Genomic DNA, 26,402 nt, shown 5'->3' with positions numbered 1-26,402 from the left:
ATGGTTCAAAAATAAACATATCCAGGTGTTAGAATGGCCAAGTCAAAGTCCAGACATGAATCCAATCGAGAATCTGTGGAAAGAACTGAAAACTGCTGTTCACAAATGCTCTCCATCCAACCTCACTGAGCTCGAGCTGTTTTGCAAGGAGGAATGGGAAAAAATGTCAGTCTCTCGATGTGCAAAACTGATAGAGACATACCCCATGCGACTTACAGCTGTAGTCGCAGCAAAAGGTGGCGCTACAAAGTATTAACTTAAGGGGGCTGAATAATTTTGCACGCCCAATTTTTCAGTTTTTGATTTGTTAAAAAAGTTTGAAATATCCAATAAATGTTGTTCCACTTCATGATTGTGTCCCACTTGTTGTTGATTCTTCACAAAAAAATACAGTTTTATATCTTTATGTTTGAAGCCTGAAATGTGGCAAAAGGTCGCAAAGTTCAAGGGGGCCGAATACTTTCGCAAGGCACTGTATATCCCTTCAATTACTACCTCTGAATTTTCTGCATGTCATGCTGTGTTCAATATTGTAGAAAACTGAAAATTGGTTAAATAGCTTTTACACAGCCTGGCGGTGTGTTGGGTCATTATCCTGTTGAAAAACAAATTATGGTTATTCTAAGGGCAAACCAGATGGGATGGCGTATCGCTGCAGAATGATGTGGTAGCCATGCTGGTTAAGTGTGCCTTGAATTCTAAATAAATCACTGACAGTGTCACCAGCAAAGCATCCCCACACCATTACAAATCCACCTCCATGCTTCACGGTGGGAACGACACATGCAGAGGTCATCCATTCACCTACGCTGTGTCTCACAAAGACACAGCAGTTGGAACCCAAAAAAATTGGACTTATCAAGGACAGATTTCCACCGGTCTAATGTCAATTGCTTGTGTTTCTTGGCCCAAGCAAGTCTCTTCTTATTGGTGTCCTTTAGTAGTGGTTTCTTTGCAGCAATTTGACCATGAAGGCCTGATTCACACAGTATCCACTAAACAGTGGATGTTGAGATATGTATGTTACTTGAACTCTGTGAAGCATTTATTTGAGTCTAATAACTCTAAGGAACTTATCCTCTTCAGCAGATGTAACTCTGGGTCATCCTTTCCTGGGGCGGTCCTCATGAGAGCCAGTTTCATCATAGCGCTTGATGGTTTTTGCGACTGCACTTTTCAGTATTGACTGAACTTCATGTCTTAAAGTAATGATGGACTGTCATTTCTCTTTGATTATTTGAGCTGTACTTGCCATAATATGGACTTGGTATTTTATCAAATAGGGCTATCTTCTGTCTACCACCCCTACCTTGTCACAACACAACTGACTGGCTCAAACACATTAAGAAGGAAAGAAATTCCACAAATTCATTTTTACAAGACACACCTGTTAATTGCTATTCATTCCAGGTGACTACTTCATGAAGCTGTTTGAGAGAATGTCAAGCGTGTGCAAAGCTGTCATCAAGGCAAATTTGAAGAATCTCAAATATAACATATATTTTGATGTGTTTAACACTTTTTTGGTTACTACATTATTCTATATGTGTTATTTCATAGTTTTGATGTCTTCACTATTATTCTACCATGTAGAAAATAGTAAAAATAAAGAAAAACCCTGGAATGAGTAGGTGTGTCCAAACTTTTGACTGGTACTGTACGTCTCGTGTCTGAGCCGTTGAATTGCAACTCCGCTTTGTCTCTTTACTGGCGTTTTGCATGTTTGATTGCCTTACGGAGGGAATAACTACACTGTTTGTAGTCAACCGTATTCCCAGTCACCTTGCCATGGTTAAATGCGGTGGTTCGCTGTGATGCCCCTCAGACTGCAGTGAATGTCATTCATCAGAGGCATCCTGAGATACTAATAGTAAAGAAGGTAGACTTTGTTGCGTTTATTGCGCAAATTATATATTAAACTGGACAAACTAAAACTTTATTTTAAAAAAATAATAGAAATCATTGTGAAGGTGGCCAAAATATTTTGGAATCTTCAGGACTTCACGGAGGAAACGTTACAGGGAATAATGAATGAAGAGTTTCCCCCCTCTCAGGTTCCTGAGCCTGTGTTGGTATCTGAGTAGACATTTGAATCTTCTTCAAGGAGGAAAGCTTTAATTTTTGTTCCTCCTTCCCCTTCCCCTATTATTCCTGTATTAAAGTTTTTCCGTTGTCACCCCATCCAATAGGTGGCGGCACGCACCTCTAACGTTTGTTTGCAAAACGCTATAATACTTTTTAAGAAGAAGACGAAGAATAAGAAGGTCTGTCATTTTGAGTGTTGACCATAGAGAATGATAGAAGCCTCTAAATGGCCAAAAATCGCCATTGAGGGCTTTCACCATTTTCACGTAGTCAACTGGGCGGTACTTCCAACTTCATTGGCTGATCCCTCCTGGTGACCCTGTTGGAATAATGTCCTGGGTCATCAGGAAGTATCAGCCAATCGTGAAGAAGAAACTTTACTACTTCACCATGGAGACAGCCTCAATGGCTCTGCCCATGCCGTCGCAGACGCTAGAATGACACAGATTCAAGACTTAGTCCTCTATCTATATCTACGGTGTTGTGAGTCGAACCAAGGAAGTGACGTTGCCACGGAAGAGCATGGACCGATTCGGTTTCTGTATTTACAGAAGAGTGCTCTAACCGAGTGTATTTACGTAGAGCCCACGACCTACACGCTGGTTACTGACAAACCGAAGGCGACTAGTCATGACGCCGTTGTCACTGTACTTATGTAGTCTGTTAAAAAATAATAAGTTGTTAATTTGCTACAACTACTTACATACGCATGGAGCACCACTTCACCTCGTCGATCGGGCGGCGCGGAAGACTCGACTCGCTCGGTTATTGGATATGAATTTCCGTGCAGTGTTCCGTGGTAGGGTCACTGGGAAGGTTTTGGCGCAACAATCCGGTGCCAAAAACTATAGGGAGGCTACTATGTGTACCAGTTCCGCAAGTGGCCAGGACATGACCAACTGGTTGTGGTCTATTTACAACGAAACCAAAAAACAGACCGAAGGTAGGGCATGCATTTGTTGAATTCAATGAAAACAAGTGTGGTTTAGGATGCAAAACAATATTGTCCAATAACTCATTACTCTGTAGCATATTCCTTTGAAAGACTCGGTGTAACTTTCACTTAGCTAGCTACTGTACCAGGGGTGTCATGTCAATAATAAGTACTTATTGTATGCCAGTTATTGTACCAGTTAAACACGGGTACCTATTATTGTAGCCACCACTTACAAGTATTTATTATTGTACCAGAGACACTGGACATTTCACCTGCTGGTGACCACTGTCAATGGCACAATGTCAAAGGCATCCTGAACTGTTGTTGACTGACTGAATGGACATAGACTGTGACACTGGCATGTTGTTTTACACTGTGATTGCTTGCTCTCCCTCCTGTAGTCTCTGGAATACAGGCTTTTGAGACCCAGCAAATGGGCAGTGGACTCATCATGTCCAACATAGAAGGGGCCAGGGGTCACCAAGCTCTTGAAAACCCTTCTCTGTATGTTGGGTTTTTAGCAGTTACATTCACCCATATTTGGCTCCATGTGAACTACATTTCCAACTATGTGTTTTAAAGTTTAGAAAAGTAAATGATTATCACTTTCAAACCAGTTTTGCACAGATCCACAAGCTGTGTGCCACCGGTTGACTAACTACACCTCCCCAGTTACGCATACACACACAGGTGTTTGGAGCACACTATATAGTGCAGGTGGCCGCCTATGTCTTCCGTCTGTCTTCCGTAAACAAGCGATGTAACATGGAGACATGGCCATATGGGGACACTAACCCTAACCGTATAAATGTCTTCACCCTATTCTTCCTTCTATTTTAGCCTTGATCCCAGTGATATCTAAAAACAGTGTGAACCCCAACACTATCTTTGCCAATAATGAGATGAGTCTGCACGATATAGAGATCTATGGGTTTGACTATGACTACACCCTGGCTTTCTACTCCAGACACCTCCACACCCTCATCTTCAACATCGCACGGGACATCCTCATCCAGGAGCACAGGGTACGTAGTCTGTTCCTCCAGTCTAGGCTGAACTCAGATCTGTAGCAGAGGGATCTTTCATGTGACAGGGATGCAGAGGAACAGTAGCCTGATCCCGGATCTGTTAATCCTCTCTTGACAACACTTATGTTAATTGTCATACCAAGTTTGTGCCATATTGCCAATTGCTCACTGGGGCCAAGGTTGGCTTGACAATGAATGGCAAGATAGCACAAACTGATCTGGGACCAGAGTCTGTTCCTCTAGCATGGTGTCCCAGATATGTTTGTGCTGTTGTAACAGTATAACTTTAGACCGTCCCCTCGCCCATACCCGGGCGCGAACCAGGGACCCTCTGCACACATCATCAACAGTCATCCACGAAGCATCGTTACCCATCACTCCACAAAAGCCGCGGCCCTTGCAGAGCAAGGGGAACTACTACTTCAAGGTCTCAGAGCAAGTGATGTACCCGATTGAAACGCTATTTAGCTCGCACCACCGCTAACTAAGCGAGCCGTTTCACATCCGTTACACTGTCTTATCAGTAGGACTTGGTAAGACAGCAGATACAAAATAGCCAAATGTTATGGTCATTGTCATGCCAAATCTATTTGTGCTGTGTAGCCATCTCCTACAGTCATTGTCATGCCAAACTGCCACTGGCATGACAATAACCATATGTGACTTGTTTCAGGAAACTAGGCATATGGCGCGCGTCACTACTTCGCAGGAGAGCCATTTTAATGCGTTTTTTGGCAGAAATGCCGTTCGAACATGTGAACTTTCATGTGCCTTAATAACAAACATGTATGCCTTCTGTAAATACGAATGAATTGTTAAATTACAACCCTAGTTGGTTTAGCCACAGAAAAAGTTAGCAACCTTTCCACTAGCCATGATTGGCTGATAAAATGAGTGGCCTGGACATGCCTGCCATGTAGCACCCTTCTGTCTATTTGAGCTGGTCATGTGTGGGTAATCCTGTCTAACGCGGCTTTTAAAAACATATATTGCACAGTAGAACTGCATAAGTGTTGTTCTCCACTTTCTGGAGGACCGAGTTTTGAAATCAGTGGAATTAGAGTATGATAGCTAAGGAGATAAAGAAAACGCCTGTCTCTGGATTACATCTTCAAACTAAGGGCAACCATGGGATCCGTGGCAGAGAGGGATGTGTCCATCCAAGTATATCGATAAGATAGTCTAGCTGGCTACATTTTTAGATATTACACGTTTCTAATTTTGTCAGTGGTTTTCATTTCAAGTTAGTTGGCTGGCTCGCTAGCTAACGTATATGATCTGTGTAGCAATATTATTTGTATCTCAGAGCCATTTGCTTTGCTAGTTATAGACTGTTAGCTAGCTAGCTAACATTGAACCTGGTTGGTTAGCTACCTGCAGATTCATGCAGGGTAGTAACGTCATGATTTGGAATTATGGTTCATTGTTTAGCTAGCTAGCAACATGTCTTAACAAAAGACTCCGCTATGTGTACCAAAACATTCAAAGGACATTTTCTCAAAAGTTAGGTTATAAGTTTATCAACTTTCAAAGCAGAATTACCTTCCCATTGTTCCGTTTACAATACAGTATTAACAAATTCGACCAGGTTTCTTTTTCTCTGCTTTTCCTCTGCTCTTTCATGTGATGATGAAATCTGCTCCAGATACATAATAATCATAGAAACAGAAAGCTATTTTATTAGGCTATGTAATTATGTTGTACTTGACAGACCACAGTCAGGCCGCGTCTTGTTCGTAACCGTGACAATTCTCCCCCTCCATTTGATTCAACACTCACAATTTTTCTTCCATAGTGAGATATTCTATTTGGTGTCAGTGTCACCCTATTCAAGTTGACAAATAATTTTTTCGTAGTTGTGGGAAATTCTCTGGAGTCTCTTGCCTTTCAATTCCTTTCAAGGTCTTCTATGATGAGTTTTTCTTCAATGATTGAATGACACTGACGTTAACTTTTTCAGTAGACTCTGCACACTTCTCAATTAGTTGATATGAGACATTTGTGTTCCACTCAAAGCTCTGATAACATCTATTTTCCTTCCTCTTTAGTACCCCGAGGGCCTGCGTGAGTACGAGTACATCCCAAACTTTGTTGTCAGGGGACTGCACTATGATGTCCAAAAGGTGAGCATGGTTGATATGTATAATGGGCAACTGGGCATTTTTATACATGACTCTGGTGGGATGTTAATTACTTAACTCACGGACCAGACCTGTGTGGAAGCACCTGTTTTCAATATGTACTATATATACACACAAGTATGTGGACAACCTTTTCAAATGAGTGGATTCAGCTATTTCAGCCACACCTGTTGCTGGCAGTGAGCACATAGCCATGCAATCTCCATAGACACACATTGGCAGTATAATGGCCTTACTGAATAGCTCAGTGACTTTCAACATAGGATGCCATCTTTCCAACAAGAAAGATGTTCTGCCCTGCTAGAGCTGCCTCAGTCAACTGTAAGTGCTGTTATTGCTGTTACTGTTATTGAAACGTCTAGGAGCAACAACAGCTCAGCCAGTGAACTGGAAGGCCACACAAGTTCACAGAGTGGGGCAGTCGAGTGCTGAAGCGCGTAGCGCATAAATCATCTGTCCTCGAATGCAACACTCACTACCAAGTTCCAAACTATCTGGAAGCAACATCAGCACAATGACTGTTCGTCGGGAGCTTCATGAAATGGGTTTCAATGACCGAGCAGTGCCACACAAGCCTAAGATCACCATGCGCAATGCCAAGCATATCCTTTATTTTTCCAGTTATCTGTAGCTGTTATAAGGCTTTATATCACTGCTTGTGTGAATATTACATTTCTGATTGGCTGACAAGTGCCAATCTTTTTCTAATTTGTGTTAATCAATTATTTGTTCCAGGCATTACTGATGAAGATAGATGCCTTTCACTACATCCAGTTGGGAACAGTATACAGGTATGTACTATCAACACTATCACAGTTTACAATCAATACCTTTACATTCAACACTCTTTTGGATTTAAACATATGGATGGAGTGGCATATTGGAAGTGTATGATAGTACAAACTTGTATTTTTATTTTTTATTTTACCAGGTAGGCCAGTTGAGAACAAGTTCTCATTTACAACTGCGACCTGGCCAAGATAAAGCAAAGCAGTGCGACAAAAAACAACACAGAGTTACAAATGGCATAAGCAAAAGTACAGTCAGTAACACTATAGAAAAAAATATATATACAGTGTGTGCAAATGGAGTAAGGAGATAAGGCAATAAATAGGCCATAGTAGCGAAGTAATAACAATTAAGCAAATTAACACTGGAGTGATTGATGTGCAAGTAGAAATACTAGTGTGCGAAAGAGCAAAAAAGTTAATAAAAACAATATGGGGATGAGGTAGGTAGTTGGATGGGCTACTTACAGATGGGCTATGTACAGCTGCAGCGATCGGTAAGCTGCTCAGATAGCTGATGCTTAAAGTTAGTGAGGGAGATATGTCTCCAACTTCAGCCAATCATTTTTCATTAAATTTTTTGCAATTTGTTCCAGTCATTGGCAGCAGAGAACTGAAAGGAAAGGCGGTCAAAGGAGAAGTTGGCATTGGGGATGACCAGTGAGATATACCTGTTACTGCTGGGTGTTATGGTGACCAGTGAGCTGAGATAAGGAGGGGCTTTACCTAGCAAAGACTTATAGATGACCTGGAGCCAGTGGGTCTGGCGACGAATATGTAGCGAGGGCCAGCCGACGAGAGCGTACAGGTCGCAGTGGTGGGTGGTATATGGGGCTTTGGTGACAAAACGGATGGCACTGTGATAGACTGCATCCAGTTTGCTGAGTAGAATTTTGGAGGCTATTTTGTAAACGACATCGTCAAGGATCGGTAGGTTAGTCAGCTTTACGAGGGTATATTTGGCACCATGAGTGAAGGATGCTTTGTTGCGAAATAGGAAGCCGAATTCTAGATTTGATTTTGGATTGGAGATGCTTAATATGAGTCTGGAAGTGTTCTCTTGTCACATGTAGGGGTCTTCACCCGGTGCCAGACAAGGAGGTGATTGCCATGTACGACGGCTGCCACGTTCCTCTGGAGAATATGAGTGACTTTTATGGCAAGGTAGGGCTCGTCTCCTCTACCCTTCTACATTCACTATATACAGAACAGCCTAATTTACCATGATAAACTTATCCTTTTACATTTCGCAGCAAGGCCACTCTGTTTATCCCAGTCATTGTGGTCATGAACTTTTTTCACCACTACGATACTGTAGTATTATATTTCTACCCTGTGGAGCCCAATTATAGGTAATCAGTGAACCCAGAAGCAAATCTTACATGTGCTTACAAAATGTACTTCTGTGGGCAGAGGTTAGGGATACACTTCTGTTTTGCATATCCTAGTAACACCTCACTTTACTAGTGTCTTGTCCTATCTGATCTTTATTAATCTCCCCTCTATCCTCCACAGAGTTCCCATGGCCACACTATGAAACAGTTCATGGATATCTTCTCCCTTCCAGAGATGAACCTACTGTGCTGTGTTAATGACTACTTTATGAAGCACAACATCGACTACGAGCCTGTCCACCTCTACAAAGACGTCAAGGTAAAGAGACCAGAACAGTGGTGTTCCAAAGACACCTTCTTTGGACTGGAACTGCAGCCGATGGGGGAACCTCATAGGGAGAGGCAGTTTCCCAGACACAGGTTAAGCCTAGTTCTGGACTAGTTAGAATCATGTTCAATGGAGAATCTCCTTTCAAATTGGCTTGTAGACCAATTACTGTTCAAAAAGGTTTTAAATGAAATAAAGATCAGAAAATGGTCTGAAATGTTACCTGATGGTGGAGCTCTAAACATGCGCAAATTCCCATAGGAATTTTAAGTGCAGAGCTTCTACCTTCATTTTTCATCTTACAGGAATGATATACTACTGTACATGTGTGGAGCAAGCGGAAGGCTCTACCTATCCTTTGATGTAAATAACCCCTGTTTGATTCCCAGGTCGTCCACTAGATAGCAGTTGCATTTGGTTTGGGTAGTCAGTCACTGTGCCAAAAATGGCTGAACGGATCTTCAAGCCGACATCTTAAAATGACCGTAGCAATCAGGGCTTTGAAGCTATAGTTATTTAAAATAAGACACAGGCAGATGAGGGAATTTCTTACTTCTTGTCCCATTCAAGGATTTGTACGACATTGCCAGCAGTAAGATTTGAGTTCGATTTCCAAAAGACAAGAACTGTAGCTTTTCAAATGATATACAGTGCCTTGCGAAAGTATTCGGCCCCCTTGAACTTTGCGACCTTTTGCCACATTTCAGGCTTCAAACATAAAGATATAAAACTGTATTTTTTTGTGAAGAATCAACAACAAGTGGGACACAATCATGAAGTGGAACGACATTTATTGGATATTTCAAACTTTTTTAACAAATCAAAAACTGAAAAATTGGGCGCGCAAAATTATTCAGCCCCTTTACTTTCCGGGCAGCAAACTCTCTCCAGAAGTTCAGTGAGGATCTCTGAATGATCCAATGTTGACCTAAATGACTAATGATGATAAATACAATCCACCTGTGTGTAATCAAGTCTCCGTATAAATGCACCTGCACTGTGATAGTCTCAGAGGTCCGTTAAAAGCGCAGAGAGCACCATGAAGAACAAGGAACACACCAGGCAGGTCCGAGATACTGTTGTGAAGAAGTTTAAAGCCGGATTTGGATACAAAAAGATTTCCCAAGCTTTAAACATCCCAAGGAGCACTGTGCAAGCGATAATATTGAAATGAAAGGAGTATCAGACCACTGCAAATCTACCAAGACCTGGCCATCCCTCTAAACTTTCAGCTCATACAAGGAGAAGACTGATTAGAGATGCAGCCAAGAGGCCCATGATCACTCTGGATGAACTGCAGAGATCTACAGCTGAGGTGGGAGACTCTGTCCATAGGACAACAATCAGTCGTATATTGCACAAATCTGGCCTTTATGGAAGAGTGGCAAGAAGAAAGCCATTTCTTAAAGATATCCATAAAAAGTGTTGTTTAAAGTTTGCCACAAGCCACCTGGGAGACACACCAAACATGTGGAAGAAGGTGCTCTGGTCAGATGAAACCAAAATTGAACTATTTGGCAACAATGCAAAACGTTATGTTTGGCGTAAAAGCAACACAGCTGAACACACCATCCCCACTGTCAAACATGGTGGTGGCAGCATCATGGTTTGGGCCTGCTTTTCTTCAGCAGGGACAGGGAAGATGGTTAAAATTGATGGGAAGATGGATGGAGCCAAATACAGGACCATTCTGGAAGAAAACCTGATGGAGTCTGCAAAAGACCTGAGACTGGGACGGAGATTTGTCTTCCAACAAGACAATGATCCAAAACATAAAGCAAAATCTACAATGGAATGGTTCAAAAATAAACATATCCAGGTGTTAGAATGGTTAGAAGTCAAAGTCCAGACCTGAATCCAATCGAGATTCTGTGGAAAGAACTGAAAACTGCTGTTCACAAATGCTCTCCATCCAACCTCACTGAGCTCGAGCTGTTTTGCAAGGAGGAATGGGAAAAATTTCAGTCTCTCGATGTGCAAAACTGATAGAGACATAACCCAAGCAACTTACAGCTGTAGTCGCAGCAAAAGGTGGCGCTACAAAGTATTAACTTAAGGGGGCTGAATAATTTTGCACGCCCAATTTTTCAGTTTTTGATTTGTTAAAAAAGTTTGAAATATCCAATAAATGTCGTTCCACTTCATGATTGTGTCCCACTTGTTGTTGATTCTTCACAAAAAAATACAGTTTTATATCTTTATGTTTGAAGCCTGAAATGTGGCAAAAGGTCGCAAAGTTCAAGGGGGCCGAATACTTTCGCAAGGCACTGTATGTCGGTAGCCATGAAGTGCTTTGAAAGGGTGGTCATGGCTCACATCAACGCCATCATCCCGGAAACCCTAGACCCACTCCAATTCACGTTCCGCCCCAACAGATCCACAGACAACGCAATCTCAGTTGCACTGCACACTGCCCTTTGCCACAAAAGGAACACCTATGTGAGAATGCTGTTTAATGTCTACAGGTCAGCGTTTCCACACCGTTGTGCCCACAAAGCTCATCACTAAGCTAAGGACCCTGGGACTAAACACCTTCCTCTGCAACTGCATCCTGGACTTCCTGACAGGCCACATCCAGGTGGTAAGTGTAGGCAACAACATCTGCCATGCTAATCCTGAACACTGGGGCCCCTCATGTACTCCCTGTTCACCCACGACTGCGTGGCCAAACACGACTCCCAAGACCATCGTTAAGTTTGCTGACCACACAACAGTGGTATGCCTGATCACCTACAATGATGAGACAGCCTACAGGGAGGAGGTCAGAGACCTGGCAGTGTGGTGCCAGGACATCAACTTCTCCCTCAATGTGAGCAAGACAAAGGCTGATTGTGATCTACAGGAAAAGGTGGGCCGAACAGGCCCCCATTCTCATTGACGGGTTTGTAGTGGAGAGGGTGAAGAGTTTCAAGTTCCTTGGTGTCCACATCACCAACGAACTATCATGGCCCAAACGCACCAAGACAGTCGCGAAGAGAGCACGACAACACCTTTTCCCCCTCAGGAGACTGAAACAATTTACATGGGTCCCCAGATCCTCAAAGTTCTGCAGCTGCACCATCAAGAGCATCCTGACCAGTTGCATCACTGCCTGGTATGGCAACTGCTCGGCATCTGACCGTAAGGCGCTACAGAGTGTAGTGCCAAGCTTCCTGCCATTCAGGACCTACATACTAGGCGGTGTCGGAGGAAAGCCCAAAAAATTGTCAACGACTCCAGTCACCCAAGTCATAGACTGTTCTCTCTGCTACCGCATGGCAAGCGGTACTGGGGCGCCAAGTCTAGGACCAAAAAGCTCCTTAACAGCTGTAATATTTGTGTTGTGGAGAAATTACCAGGCAGTAAGTAGATGGGAGTACAGTTAGTTTCCTTTAGTCAAAAAACTTGTGCTCTACAGCCCCCGGCCCAATAGTGCGCATTTGCATTTCCAATTAGGTGTAGTAACATAACACAGCTGTAATACATTACTGTTTAGTAACAGCATAGTAACTAATATAAACCGCTGTAGATCACAAATACTACAACAGCTTCTACCCCCTAGCCATATGACTGCTGAACAATTTATCAAATGGCCACCCAGACTATTTACATTGACACCCCTTCCCCATATGAGTTTTTTCACTGCTGCTACGCGCTGTCTATTATCGATGCATAGTCACTTTACCCATACCTACATTTAAAAATGACCTTGATTAACCTGTATCCCGCACAAATTGTTAACAGAATTACCCAAAAATCTGTAACAAAAAGACTGCAACTGAATTAGTAGGCACAAACCACAGTTTGGTCACCTGTTACTAGCCTCCCTTCCACTGGCATACTGTTATGTTCAGCTCAATGTTTTGTTTCGCTTTCTCACATGGTGGTCAAAGCAAGAGTGTGAAAACAGTCTGGACAACCCCTCCCTCTCTCTCTTCTCCCTCTCCAGTTAATGTCACCTTTCCCGGCTCTTACTGACACCAACCCATGAGCCCCTTTTAAATTCCATTTAGTCTAATCAGCCCTCTCACCCACTGAGCACTGACTGACATGAAATTTTGTCCAGATCTGAACCAGTCAATGTTTCACATGTTTATACACCACAGTAAAGAAAAGTAAAGTAGTTTAGTACAGTAGAGCACACTATAATTTACTGTACTGAACTATACTCTACTGTGCTATACTGTACTTAACTCTACTTTACTGTGCTGTATGTACTGTGATGTCCAAACTTGTGAAACATAGATGTCTATGATTAGTACAGGTATGGTCCAGCCCGGAGCAACCAAATTTGGTCTTGTTTGGGTGCGGAGCTCATTAGAATAATACCCAAACATTGAAAAGAGGATATGACATTTTTCTAACTTTGTGTACCTATTCAGGGTATATCACCATGAAGAGAATGATATTCATAATTATGCATTTCTGTATTGTACAGATCAGGGACCCATGATGTCATTCTGTTACCGGGTGTTAATCCACTTCTCTTACTGTAGCTCAATAATCAAAATAGATTTTTTCAAACTCAATGTGTCATAGATGACCCCCTATTCTTTCTGCAGATATTTGAATCTTAATACGGAGTAGATATTTAACGCTTTTTGGAAAACGTGGTCACACCATAAACTGCAGGAGATTTTACCATCATTCTGTTACCAAACTTTCCATCTGCACTGTTCTTTGAGTACATGTGTTTTTGTAAAATGTTGTATGGTTTGTTTAACTTTATTTCTGTCCCTCTCACTGTTTGTAAAGTGCTGTATTTTGTGAAAAAGATTCCTCCTGCCACAAAATACTACCATTGTTTCATCTCATCCTCTCTCTCCGTTGACAGGCAGCGATAGGAGATGTCCATGTGAAGGGTATTATGTATCGAGCTGTGGAGGCAGATATGGGTAAGGATAACAACGATCTCTGCGTTGTTCTCAAATAGTTACTTTATGATCATTGGAAACAGGGGAGTGTATGCTCTGATTGGGGCAACGCAGTCTGTTATGTTATATGTGGTATCTTTACAAATTATCTCAGGTGTTTGTGCTACTGTATATGAATGTCTGAGAGAATGTGAGGAGAGTTCTACATCAAGTTCATTGCCATTGCTCGTATCTTCAAAGAGATTATTAGGAAATAGTATTATTGTAGTTCCTAGAAAGAATGTATTTTCTGTAGACAATAGCAATTGTCTGACAGTGTAGATCAATTTTACTGTGTTTTCACTACCCCCCTATATCTTTCTCTCCCTTTCTTTTCTCTCTCTCTCGCTCTCTCTCTGTAGAGAACTATATTTCCTATGGGGAACAGACTCACGCTGTGTTGAAGAAGCTCTATGAGGATGGCAAGAAGATGTTCCTCATCACCAACAGCCCCTTTGACTTTGTGTGAGTGTCAACTGTCAACCTGTGTTCATGCATCTTGTGTGGCTCCGTCGGTAAGACCTTGGCACTAGCAAACGGCAGTGTTGTGGGTTCAAGTTCTGAAGATATCACATACAATACAAAAAAAAATATCACTGTACTGTAAGTTACTCTGAGATTTCCGTCAGTACTGAGCTAGGCTTTACATCCACAACATTTGTTAGATTCACGGGGAGGCTTAACCCAAATCCACTGGTCTAAATCAAAGAGCTTCCATCACCTACTCATGTCATGGTTACAGGAATGTTAGCTACATTCTTGTTAGCTACATTCAGTCCTCACTGTGATGAAATGGCAACGGCTTGAAACAAGACTGATTTAAAAAATGGAACAAACGGTTGATGAACTACCCTCATGAGTGTGCAGATATGTTTGTGTGCTGTGTGCTGTGTGTGTGTTCTATATTCTGTTGTGTACTGTGTGAATTCTAATATAACATCTAATATGTGAATTCCCAGGGACCGGGGAATGAACTACATCGTGGGGAAGGACTGGAGAGATTTGTTTGATATTGTCATTGTGCAGGCCGACAAACCAGGCTTCTTCAACGACAGGAGGAAGTAAGTATTGGAACTATATAAAGACCTTTAAACTTCTGTTATGTCCCTTTTGGTCTCCACAGGGTACCTACATAAAGACTTCATGACACATTCATAAGCAGTACATAAGCGTTCCATAAATGCTTATGTCAACTACCGCAAGTTGAAGTCCTCATGAAAGTAAGTCCTCTTCAAATAAAGTGTTAGCGTTTTTCTTCCTCTTTCCATCCTAGGCCCTTCAGACGAGTAACAGATAAAGGGGTGCTGCATTGGGACAGGATTCACAAGCTGGAGAAGGGGAAGATCTACAAACAGGTACAGGACAATTCAATTTAGCTATTGAATGTGAGTTTAAACTCCTTTTTGGGGTCTATGGAATTATTGCATTTTTCTTTGATACAGGTATGTGTTTGTTTCAGGGAAACCTATATGAGTTCCTGAGACTCACTGGTTGGAGGGGGTCCAAGGTGCTGTACTTTGGAGATCACATTTACAGTGACCTGGCTGTGAGTGCAACAACAATTTGCAAATGCTTTAGCTACAACAAGCAGTCATTCAAAGTGACATTTCCACATACAGTATGTACGTCATAAAAGTAACTGGTTATTTGAGGTGTTATGCGTCTCCCTGTAGGACCTGACTCTGAAGCACGGCTGGAGGACAGGAGCCATCATCCCAGAGCTGAGGAAGGAGATCAAGATCATGAACACTGAGCAATACGTCCACCTGATGACCTGGCTACAGGGCCTGACTGGACTCATAGAGCACATGCAGGTAGGTGGGGGCGGGGAGAGGTGTGTTGAATACTGAGTACATCCACCTAATGACCTGGCTACAGTTACTTTTGGATTACTTTTGCCTTAAAATATCCCCCCCCCCCAGAGGAAGTTGGGGCCACTATTTCAACATAGTTTTCTGTCCAATAGATGAAATGCACATTTAGGTTCCACCTGCAAAGAATGACGAGGGCTGCTTATACATATTCACGAATGTGGGAATTTCCACGTGGAGTTGATAAACATCAACAAATAGGGCACTGACAGTTGTCAGTGTAGCTAGCTAGCATGCTAACCTTTTCTAGCTAGCTATCTTGCTAACCTTATCTCCCTAGCTAATATTATGTTTGTTTTTTTACTACGCCATATTCAAAAGATTAGCCAGCTGGCCCTATGGCTGGTCCTGGAGCTGAATCTGTCATAAGCATTGATTTAGGCTATCCCTGGCGAAGTTCACCCTATCTTTTTCCAAGATGGCGTAGCAGTGCAGACGTGGTTTGTCGTCCTCATGTAATTTTTGTATTTTTCGTCTTTTTTTTTTTTTATATTTCAATTTATTTTCAATCTCTTTTCCATTTTTAAATTAAATATACCTTCTGGTAACCCGCCTCACTCAATGTGATATGGATCCGCTATTTTCTTTAGACCTTATAGCCAGAACCACCATCAGAAGCTAACCAGCTAATTAGCTACTAGCTATTTAGTATTGTCAGCCACTGCTAGCGGCCTTTACCTTCTGCACAGATACCAGCTGTTTTTTAGCCTGGATAATACTTGCCAGCCTGCCAGTATTGGACTGTTCTCTCCACTACAACGCCGGATTCCTGCCGTAAACCCTGGACCATTACTCCTGATCATCACCGCTAGCTAGCTGCCACCAAGTGACCCAGCCCCGAAGCTAGCCCTGAGCCAGGTCCACCTCCCAACCTACTCAGTGATCACTCGGCTACACAGCTGATGCCTCCCGGACTCTACCCCAACACAGCTAGAATCCACTACTCCACCGGATCCTTGCCGTAAGCTCTGGACCTTTGCATCGGATCATCGCTGCTAGCTAGCTGCTTCCAAGTGGCTATAGTGGGTAACGCCCCTGCCCTGAAGCTAGCACCAGTTAGCCGTGAGCCAGGCAATGACTACAACTACAATACCTCTCTCACCATCTGGCCTGGACCCTTTGTCGACACGGCGCCCCGCCATACCACCACGACTGGTCTGCCGATGTAACTTCATCCGCTGTGCCCTCAACCGGCCTTTGCCTGACGTCGGAGCAGATGCTTCTACTTACCCCAGCCTGCTAACTTTAAGCCCTCGTGCTAGCGTAGTAACGACTTCCCTGCGGCTTCCCTGTTCCATCTATTGCTGTTCACTGGACCCTATGATCACCGTGCTACATAGCTGATGCCTGCTGGACTGTTCATTAATCACGGTACTCCATTTTGTTTATTTTTTGTTTATCTGTCGGCCCCAGCGTCAAACTCAGGCCCTGTGTGTAGTTAACCGAACCTCCCTGCCCATTCATCGCCATTTTACCTGTTGTTGTTGTCTTAGCTGATTAGCTGTTGTTGTCTTACCCTTTGTCGTCTTAGCTAGCTCTCCCAATCAGCACCTGTGATTGCTTTTTGCCTCGCTTTATGTCTCTCTCAAATGTCAATATGTCTTGTATACTGTTGTTTAGGATAGTTACCATTGTTTTAGTTTACTGAGGAGCCCCTAGTCATATAACTCCTTTGTCCCACCTCCCACACATGCTGTGACCTCACCCAGCATAACTAGCGTGTCCAGAGATGCAACCTCTCTTATCATCACTCAGTGCCTGGGTTTACCTCCACTGTACCCGCACCCCTCCATACCCATGTCTGCGCATTATGCCCTGAATCTATTCTACCACGCCCAGAAATCTGCTCCTTTTATTCTCTGTCCCCAACGCACTAGATTACCAGTTTTGATAGCCTTTAGCCGTACCCTGATCCTACTCCTCCTCTGTTCCTCGGGTGATGTGGAGGTTAACCCAGGCCCTGTGTGTCCACAGGCACTCTCATTTGCTGACTTCTGTAACCGAAAAATACTTGGTTTCATGCATGTTAACATCACAAGCCTCCTCCCTAAGTTTGTTTTACTCACTGCTTTAGCACACTCCACCAACCCTGATGTCCTTGCCGTGTCAGAATCCTGGAAGGCCACCAAAATTTCAGAGATTTCCATCCCCAACTATAAAATGTTCCATAATGATAGAACTGCCAAAGGGGGAGGAGTTGCAATCTACTCCAGAGATAGCCTGCAAAGTTCTGTCATACGTTTCAGGTCTATTTTCAAACAGTTTGACCTTGTAATTTTAAAAATGAATCTCTCCAGAAATAAGTCTCTCACTGTTGCCGCCTGTTATAGACCCCCCTCAGCTCCCAGCTGTGCCCTGGACACCATATGTGAATTGATTGCCCCCCCCCTTCTATCTTCAGAGTTCGTTCTGTTAGGTGACCTAAACTGGGATATGCTTAACACCCCGGCAGTCCTACAATCTAAGCTACAGTGCCTTGCGAAAGTATTCGGCCCCCTTGAACTTTGCGACCTTTTGCCACATTTCAGGCTTCAAACATAAAGATATAAAACTGTGATCCAATTTTGACCTAAATGACTAATGATGATAAATACAATCCACCTGTGTGTAATCAAGTCTCTGTATAAATGCACCTGCACTGTGATAGTCTCAGAGGTCCGTCAAAAGCGCAGAGAGCATCATGAAGAACAAGGAACACACCAGGCAGGTCCCGAGATACTGTTGTGAAGAAGTTTAAAGCCGGATTTGGATACAAAAAGATTTCCCAAGCTTTAAACATCCCAAGGAGCACTGTGCAAGCGCTAATATTGAAATGGAAGGAGTATCAGACCACTGCAAATCTACCAAGACCTGGCCGTCCCTCTAAACTTTCAGCTCATACAAGGAGAAGACTGATCAGAGATGCAGCCAAGAGGCCCATGATCACTCTGGATGAACTGCAGAGATCTACAGCTGAGGTGGGAGACTCTGTCCATAGGACAACAATCAGTCGTATATTGCACAAATCTGGCCTTTATGGAAGAGTGGCAAGAAGAAAGCCATTTCTTAAAGATATCCATAAAAAGTGTCGTTTAAAGTTTGCCACAAGCCACCTGGGAGACACACCAAACATGTGGAAGAAGGTGCTCTGGTCAGATGAAACCAAAATTGAACTTTTTGGCAACAATGCAAAACGTTATGTTTGGCGTAAAAGCAACACAGCTCATCACCCTGAACACACCATCTGTCAAACATGGTGGTGGCAGCATCATGGTTTGGGCCTGCTTTTCTTCAGCAGGGACAGGGAAGATGGTTAAAATTGATGGGAAGATGGATGGAGCCAAATACAGGACCATTCTGGAAGATAACCTGATGGAGTCTGCAAAAGACCAGAGACTGGGACGGAGATTTGTCTTCCAACAAGACAATGATCCAAAACATAAAGTAAAATCTACAATGGAATGGTTCAAAAATAAACATATCCAGGTGTTAGAATGGCCAAGTCAAAGTCCAGACCTGAATCCAATCGAGAATCTGTGGAAAGAACTGAAAACTGCTGTTCACAAATGCTCTCCATCCAACCTCACTGAGCTCGAGCTGTTTTGCAAGGAGAAATGGGAAAAAATGTCAGTCTCTCGATGTGCAAAACTGATAGAGACATACCCCAAGCGACTTACAGCTGTAATCGCAGCAAAAGGTGGCACTACAAAGTATTAACTTAAGGGGGCTGAATAATTTTGCACGCCCAATTTTTCAGTTTTTGATTTGTTAAAAAAGTTCGAAATATCCAATAAATGTCGTCCCACTTCATGATTGTGTCCCACTTGTTGTTGATTCTTCACAAAAAAATACAGTTTTATATCTTTGTTTGAAGCCTGAAATGTACTTTGCGACCTTTTGCCACAAGGGGGCCGAATACTTTCGCAAGGCACTGTAGATGCCCTCAATCTCACACAAATTATCAAGAAACCCACCAGGTACACCTCTATATCTGTAAACATGGGCACCCTCATAGATATTATCCTGACCAACTTGCCCTCCAAATACAATCAGGTTCTCAGCGATCACTGCCTCATTGCCTGCATCCGCTATGGGTCCGCGGTCAAACGACCACCCCAAACGCGCCCTTAAACACATCTACGAGCAGGCCTTTCTAATCGACCTGGCCCGGGTATCCTGGATGGATATTGACCTCATCCCGTCAGTTGAGGATGCCTTGTCGTTCTTTAAAATTGATTTCCTTACCATCTTAAATAAGCATGCCCCTTTCAAAAAATGTAGAACTAAGAACAGATATAGACCTTGGTTCACTGCATTCGACCAGCACAAAAACATCCTGTGGCGGACTGCACTAGCATCAAATAGTCCCCGCGATATGCAACTTTTCAGGGAAGTTAGGAACCAATGTACGCAGGCAGTTAGGAAAGCAAAGGCTAGCTTTTTCAAACAGTCTTGCATCCTATAGCTCTAACTCCAAATTGTTTTTGGACACTATAAAGTCCATGGAGAATAAGAGCACCTCCTCCCAGCTGTCCACTGCACTGAGGCTAGGTAAGACTGTCACCACCGATAAATCCACGATAATCAAGAATGTCAATAAGCATTTCTCTACGGCTGGCCATGCTTTCCTCCTGACTACCCCAACCCCGGCCAACAGCTCTGCACCCTCTGCACCCTCCGCAGCTACTTTTCCGCCGCCATTGTTGCAACCCCTATTATCAGTCTGTTCAACCTCTCTTTCGTATCATCTGAGATCCCTAAAGATTGGAAAGCTGCCGTGGTCATCCCCCTCTTCAAAGGGGGTGACAATCTAGACCCAAATTGTTATAGGCCTATATCCATCCTGCCCTGCCTTTTCCAAAGTCTTCGAAAGCCAAGTTAATAAACATCACTGACCATTTCGAATCCCACTGTACCTTCTCCGCTGTGCAATCTGGTTTCTTAGCCGGTCACGGGTGCACCTCAGCCACACTCAAGGTACTAAACGATATCATAACCGCCATCGATAAAAGACAGTACTGTCCAGCCGTCTTTATCGACCTGGCCAAGGCTTTCGACTATGTCAATCACCGTATTCTTATCGCAGACTCAACAGCCTCGGTTTCTCAAATGCCTGCCTCGCCTGGTTCAACAACTACTTCTCAGACGGAGCTTCAGTGTATCAAATCGGAGGGCCTGTTGTCCGGACTTCTGTCAGTCTCTATGGGGGTACCACAGGGTTCAATTCTCGGGCCAACTCTTTTTTTTATGTATATATCAACGATGTCGCTCTTGCTGCGGGTGATTTCCTGATCCACCTCTATGCAGACAACACCATTCTATATACATCTGGCCCTTCTTTGGACACTATGTTAACTAACCTCCAAACGCGCTTCAATGCTATACAACACTCCTTCAGTGGCCTCCAACTGCTCTAAAATGCTACCAAATATAATAATAATAACCAAATATATGCTTTCCAACCGTTCACTGCCTGCACTCGCCCGCCCGACTAGCATCACTACTCTGGACGGTTCTGACTTAGAATATGTGGACAACTACAAATACCTAGGTGTCTGGCTGGACTGTAAACTCTCCTTCCAGACTCGTATATTAAACATCTCCAATCATAAATTGAATCTAGAATTGGCTTCCTATTTCGCAACAAAGCCTCCTTCACTCACGCCACCAAACATACCCTCGTAAAACTGACTATCCCACCGATCCTCGACTTCGGGGATGTCATTTACAAAATTGCTTCCAACACTCTACTCAGCAAACTGGATGCAGTTTATCACAGTTTATCACACATCTGTTTTGTCACCAAAGCCCCTTATACCACCCACCACTGCGACCTGTATGCTCTTGTTGGCTGGCCCTCGCTACATATTCGTCGCCAGACCCACTGGCTCTATGTCATCTATAATTCTATGCTAGGTAAAGCTCTGCCTTATCTCAGCTCACTGGTCACCATAACAACACCCACCCGTAGCAGGTATATCTCACTGGTCATCCCCAAAACACCTCCTTTGGTCTCCTTTCCTTCCAGTTCTCTGCTGCCACGAATTGCAAAAATCGCTGAGACTTATTTTTCCCTCACTAACTTTAAACATCAGCTATCTGAGCAGCTAACCGATCGCTGCAGCTCTACATAGCCCATCTGTAAATAGCCCACCCAATCTACCTACCTTATCCCCATATTGTTTTTATTTACTTTTCTGCTCTTTTGCACACCAGTATTTCTACTTGCCCATCATCATCTGCTCATCTATCACGCCAGTGTTCATTTGCTAAATTGTAATTACTTCGCTACTATGGCTTATTTTTTTGCCTTACCTCCTCACACCATTTGCACACACTGTATATAGCCCCCCCCCCCCCCCCCCCACACACATTGTCTTATTGACTGTACGCTTGTTTATTCCATGTGTAACTCTGTGTTGTTGTCTGTGTCGCACTGCTTTGCTTTATCTTGGCCAGGTCGCAGTTGTAAATGAGAACTTGTTCTCAACTAGCTTACCTGGTTAAATAAAGGTAAAATTATTTGTTTTTAATTTAAAATATCTTTGACTTTTTGTATTTTTTTTAACAAACATCCTTTCTGAATTCAAAAGTAATCCAATAATTAATAATCTAGTTTTTAAAAAGTATCTATAATCTGATTACAATATTTTTGCTGGTAATGTACTGATTACACTTAGTTCGTAATCAGTTACTCCCCAACCCTGTCCCTACTTCCCAGCTCCACAGATATGTATTCTCAGTATGTATGTAAGCAGTTACACAGTATGTCTTCTTCTCCCTCCATTCCAGGTCCACAGAGACCCAGCGTCGCAATCTGTTGTCCAGGAATGGATCAAAGAGAGAGAAGCCATGAGGTACCATGGGGAATTCCTTTTAATGTGCATGAGCCTTTCAAGAATCTCAAGAGAAGCATTATGTAATTTGTAATGAGTCCTCTTATTTGTTCAAAGTCTAGAAGTTATACTATAGATATTTTGATAATACTTAATTTGAAAGGCACCTTCAGTACATAAGGAATTCATAACACATTTATAATCTACATAAGAATTCCATATGAATGTAGCTACCCTTCAAATAAAGTCTTACCGATATTTTCCTTGACATGCAATGCAAATGAGCACTGTCACTTGATAACATATCTTACGTGTTTTATCATACAACAGATCGCAGACTAAGGACATCTTCAACAGCCAGTTTGGGAGTCTCTTTCGAACGTACCACAACCCCACCTACTTCTCCCGCCGCTTGTCTCGTTTCGCTGACATCTACATGGCCTCCCTCAGCTGTCTGCTGAACTATGACTTCCAGCACACCTTCTTCCCTCGCCGGACCCCCTTGCAGCACGAGTCACCCTTCTGGCCCGAACAGACCAGCGCCGGAGCCCTGAAGATGCCCTTCATACCCCACAGGACCACGACTGAAGAGTAGAGGGAGGTAGGGTTTCAGTGTAACACCCCATCCGGACCTGCTCAAAGTAGAGGGGGACGGGTTTCATTGTGACACACTCCGCCCGGACCTGGTCTGGACACAGAGCTCTCTGTGGGCCCTATTCAGAGTTGAGATTAGTGTGCACAACTCAGTTTTGCGCCGATCATTCATTCATTCGTGTAAATTGGAGACTGGCACAAAATTGTAAGTTAAGTGCGTTGTCTTCAAGTCAGAATACTGTCCTGAGATGGGTTCTGGACACGGCTGACTTGGACTTCAACCGTTCATTACATATTTAGGACATGTGGACTGTAACCTAAAGGCCATTCACTAGATACTGTACATACTCCATCTCATATGCTGGCTTTTTCACAATAACTTGAATATTGCTGCTCTTTAAAATCTTGTCACGACATCTCACTATTACACGTGTAGGTTTCATCTATCTATAAAGATTTAGGACGTTAGATAATATACAGTAAGTATATACCCTCTTTAATAGTTCTGCAATGTTTCAATGCAATTATATTATCATTAAGAGAACCACTAACAGTAGAGTTGCTTAGTATACCAAACACAAAGTATTAAGTTTGATGAATGTGCTTGACAGACATACAGTAGATCAGCAAACTTTCATCCAAACAAGGTCAAAATATGTCATTGTGATCTCTAATTTCTTAGTAAGTATGTGTGGGTGGGAGAGAGAGCGCAAGAGAGGATAATTGTCCGTACAGAGTGAATAGCGTTTATTTTATAGCAGTCTTGAAAGACGTCGGGCCAAGACATGATATGTGCATTATCTGTAACATTCATGGTAATCATATATTTATGTAAATGTATGATATGCACTTGTATAGTTAGTTGCCTGTGTATTAAGATGCTCTTGGCCTTTTTAACTATATACAGTATCTGTAAAAAGTTGGTTATAAAGGGGTAATAAGGGATGACCACCTAAAGCAGGTGGTCTCTGAACCTGTAAGCACAGAGAAACACAGACTCCTGATATTATCTAGCACAGGAGTTTTGTGTGATGTTGAATTGTTTGAAATGATGACTTGACATTTTCAAAGACATGCCTTACGCGTCTGTCACTAGAACTGCACTGTAGATCATATATTAGTGATGCTTTAGTTTAGAATATATTATTCCCTGGTAATAAGGGAGATAGACCTACCCTGAAATCAAATTTTTCACAAAGCCTTTATTGTTATTAGTAGTCCTTACTAGTTCAGGTACTAGCCACATTAAAATCACTCAGACACAACCGACATAACTGTCAGTTTATTTTTCATAGAAAAGGGTCATATGCTGTATTTCATTGACAAATGTATGTTTCGTCGTCCAGTGTTGCGTGGCTATCTTTTTTGTTTGTTTTCTTAAACATTGTGCTTTAAAAAGTATAAAATGTAAAAGTGTATTCAAATAATTTACTTTGCATTAAAATGTTCAGATATTAGATTTATTCGTTTTTGGGGGAAACGAACAAGAAAATGACATTGTTTATGATCATCGATGAGGCTTAATGTTTTAGAAATCTATTGTTTGAGATATACAGTGTGGTCTGAAATTATTGACATCCTTGATAAAAATGAGTAAAAATGACTTCATAAAATAAGTTATTAAATTCAAATACTGAGCTATACTGAACAAAAATATACATGCAACAATTTCAAAGATTTACTGAGTTACAGTACATATAAGGAAATCCGTCAATTGAAATAAATTCCTTAGGACCTAATCCATGGATTTCACATGACTGGGAAAACAGATATGCATCTGTTGGTCTCAGATAACTTTTTAAAAAATGTAGGGGCTTGGATCAGAAAACCAGTCAGTATCTGGAGTGACCATGTTAAGGGAATTTTTATCAATGATGACTAATTATGTATACATTTCAATCAGGACTGACTAGTCCAAATGCTATTATGTACTGTACATAATTAATTTTCTCTCTTGCTCCCATTCCCAATTGTATATAATATAGTCAGGAGTTTAGTAACAATGACGGTCTGTTCCTTTGTACAAATGAATGAACTATCTCCAGATGGCAGGGACGGACTATCTCCAGACTGTCTAGAATGCTGATTTACAACTGACTGACCTTGGCTTCAGGCGAGGAGGGAAGGCTCGAGAACTATAGGGCCTCTCTACCCGTGTTATGAAGAGATAGAACATTTAGAAAACGCTGACGTCATTTTCAGTTTATAACCCATGGAAAAATGTGTATGTACCAGTACTCTCTTGAATTAAACGCTGTTACCTGACTTTTAAGACCGGGGCTCTGTCCATTCTTATAAATATATAGGGTCTTACAAACCCTTCAAATGCATTGACAGAGTATTTCATTCTGATTGGGAAATAATACAGAGGAATTTAGAATTCCTTTAACAATTGGTCCTTCGAAGCCGGATCTAAAATACCCGTCTCTGCCATCTGGAGGTCGTACGCCGGAAAAGAATTGTGCACGTTATTAAAGACCTGGCCCCGGAATGGAGGTTAAAAACAGGCTGGTATACACTACAAACGGCAGATACGGTGACTAGATCAAACAAACAATGCTTTTCCCAGTCGGCAGCAGGTCAGTAGCCTTTATTCTCGATTCTGGGGGGATTTGAGTTCTTTGATTGATGTTCTAAAATTTTCAGAATTCATCAATAATGGGAGCTTTGCTATTCCCACAGGGTTTTGTATGGCCAACATACACTGGGTTTTGTATAACCAATATACACTGAAGCAGGTTCGAAAATAACCTGTGGTAATGTGCACTACCGTAAATAAACTAAACTTAATCATGAGAGGCACACCCGCCTGAGATTAAGACGGGATATTAAATATGTGCTGGGGGATAGGACGGGGATCTTGTACAAATACTGGGCGTGGGGAGACAGGAAGGGAATGCGCAAGATAACTGGATTGGTCATTTGAATTGTGGCAGTATTGATCATCGTTCCGATTCAACTAATACTACTGAAATATCCAAATAAGGAGGAGAGGGAACCAAAATCTAAAGGAATGGGATAAAAACCAAATCTATAGACAGGAAAGTTCTATGCGAGAGGGGAGTCTAGCAATTAGTGGCGTGAGAACGATTATTAGCGTTCTTTAAAAGCCCACTGACACAACCGGAAAATAAGATATTAACTAGGGATTTACAAACCCTGGGCTTATAGTTGTAAGGTAAGACCTAATATCTGATTCAAAAGTCAAAGCTATTGATAAGATTTCCATAAAAGAGACACACACATAGTCAGACAGAAAAGGAACAAAAGTGATTTAGTAACGGAATATTGCAAATTTATAGAAGTACACGCACATGTAATGTAAAATTAAATAAAGAAAGGCATAGATAAGTGATTAAATACCATAGCTAAGTAACGGTAAGGATTGTTTAGAAATTCCTCAAAAGAAGTGTCGGAAACTAGCGGGAGATTACCGTTATAGGAGAACAAAGAGAATGGAAGGGAGGCATCCAAAATCTGACTCAGACAAAGAACCTGAATGGAAGCTGATATTACGAATAGAGCCAGGAAGGGTTTTAAATTAGGACGATTTTCTGGGAATTCCCGGTGTCGAAGTTTTGCGACTACG

The 26,402-nt window shown here is 42.4% G+C and overlaps 1 protein-coding gene across 1 annotated transcript; it reads left to right on the top strand.

Annotated features, from left to right (window-relative positions):
* The first annotated feature begins 2,440 nt into the window (after nt 1-2,440).
* Nucleotides 2,441-26,153, top strand: LOC139408782 (5'-nucleotidase domain-containing protein 3-like). Its single transcript, XM_071153105.1, has 14 exons — nt 2,441-3,028; nt 3,863-4,047; nt 6,099-6,173; nt 6,927-6,982; nt 8,053-8,143; nt 8,495-8,632; nt 13,455-13,515; nt 13,896-13,998; nt 14,493-14,594; nt 14,807-14,888; nt 14,993-15,079; nt 15,207-15,347; nt 22,176-22,240; nt 22,550-26,153. Exons 1-14 carry the CDS (start codon nt 2,716-2,718, stop codon nt 22,812-22,814), a joined length of 1,764 nt encoding a protein of 587 aa, XP_071009206.1. The 5' UTR covers nt 2,441-2,715; the 3' UTR covers nt 22,815-26,153.
* The last annotated feature ends 249 nt before the right edge of the window (nt 26,154-26,402 follow it).

This window comes from Oncorhynchus clarkii, chromosome 1 (assembly GCF_045791955.1).
Source record: "Oncorhynchus clarkii lewisi isolate Uvic-CL-2024 chromosome 1, UVic_Ocla_1.0, whole genome shotgun sequence".
Taxonomy (NCBI): domain Eukaryota; kingdom Metazoa; phylum Chordata; class Actinopteri; order Salmoniformes; family Salmonidae; genus Oncorhynchus; species Oncorhynchus clarkii.
Note: the sequence above shows the minus strand (reverse complement) of the source record. Positions and strands in the feature narration are given on the sequence as shown.

Coding starts and splice junctions, on each gene's coding strand:
- LOC139408782 (XM_071153105.1), top strand. CDS start 2,716: ATGACGCCGTTGTCACTGTACTTATGTAGTCTGTTAAAAAATAATAAG. Junction 6,174..6,926: donor TGCACTATGATGTCCAAAAG/GTGAGCATGGTT, acceptor TATTTGTTCCAG/GCATTACTGATGAAGATAGA. Junction 14,889..14,992: donor AGGGGAAGATCTACAAACAG/GTACAGGACAAT, acceptor TGTTTGTTTCAG/GGAAACCTATATGAGTTCCT.